General features: G+C 47.4%; 1 protein-coding gene across 1 annotated transcript; it reads left to right on the top strand.

The window, feature by feature from the left end:
- Nucleotides 1-129: 129 nt before the first annotated feature.
- On the top strand, nucleotides 130-840 carry LOC103399343 (Fanconi anemia group D2 protein-like; the record flags this gene model as incomplete). Its single annotated transcript, XM_017031070.2, has 3 exons — nucleotides 130-341; nucleotides 433-555; nucleotides 707-840. Coding segments are annotated over exons 1-3 (385 nt in total), but the record flags the coding sequence as incomplete, so codon positions are not given.
- Between the last annotated feature and the right edge of the window lie 13 nt (nucleotides 841-853).

Genomic DNA, 853 nt, shown 5'->3' with positions numbered 1-853 from the left:
AGTTGAACTAAATGCCTCCGTCATTGTATGGTTTTTGCCCCAGACACTCCTCAGAGTACCTCCTGAACTTCGGCAGCACCGTGCCCAGTCTCAGCACTGCCCTGTGTCTCTCCCAGCTCCTGTCCACTGTGTCGGGAACCTCCACGGCCTTCAGGGAGCAGAGGGGTAAGTCGGACACGTTACTGCACCTTACATCACCTCCGTGAGAACCTGATGATAGATGGTTTCGTTTCCTCCTCAGCTATCTTGGCAAAACAGTTCCTGAGCCAGGACTGGGTGACAGCCAGCGGGGAGAAGGAGCGAGGGAGTAAATTTAATGAGACCCTTCATGCTCTGTTAAGGTGTGTTCTGTTTCTGTTTCAGGAGCAAATCAAGACTGAGTTTGTCCTTGTATTATTGGAGTAAATGGTTACGTTTTTTTCATGTCTTCAGCATCTATCTAGAAAATGTGGATGACGTCCTGAAGGCGGTGGAGGAAATAGCTGGAGAGAGAATCTCTGAGCTGGTCAATGCCACCAACGATGACCACTCTGTGTCGTGGCCCACTCTCAACAGGTAGACACGGTTGATTGTCATAGGTCACCTCAGGGTCACTGTTTGCTAATGCACACACACACAGTATAAAGACACATTTAAAACAAGAAAATCGTTCCTCTGATCTTTTTTTTTTTTACATTTCACTTCTGTCTTCTGTTTTCTCCTCCAGGCAAACATTCCTGGTCTATTACAAAGTGATGATGGCGGTGCTGGAAAAAGCTGTCAAGAAGATTCCGGCCAGTAAGATGAGAGATAGCGATGAGGTCAGGAGCCACGGGTTGAATACACTCCATTATTTACGATGTGACCATGCAGT

This window comes from Cynoglossus semilaevis, unplaced genomic scaffold, assembly GCF_000523025.1.
Source record: "Cynoglossus semilaevis isolate Cse_v1.0 unplaced genomic scaffold, Cse_v1.0 scaffold6710, whole genome shotgun sequence".
In the NCBI taxonomy this organism is placed as follows: domain Eukaryota; kingdom Metazoa; phylum Chordata; class Actinopteri; order Pleuronectiformes; family Cynoglossidae; genus Cynoglossus; species Cynoglossus semilaevis.
This window is presented reverse-complemented; position numbering and strand designations above follow the sequence as displayed.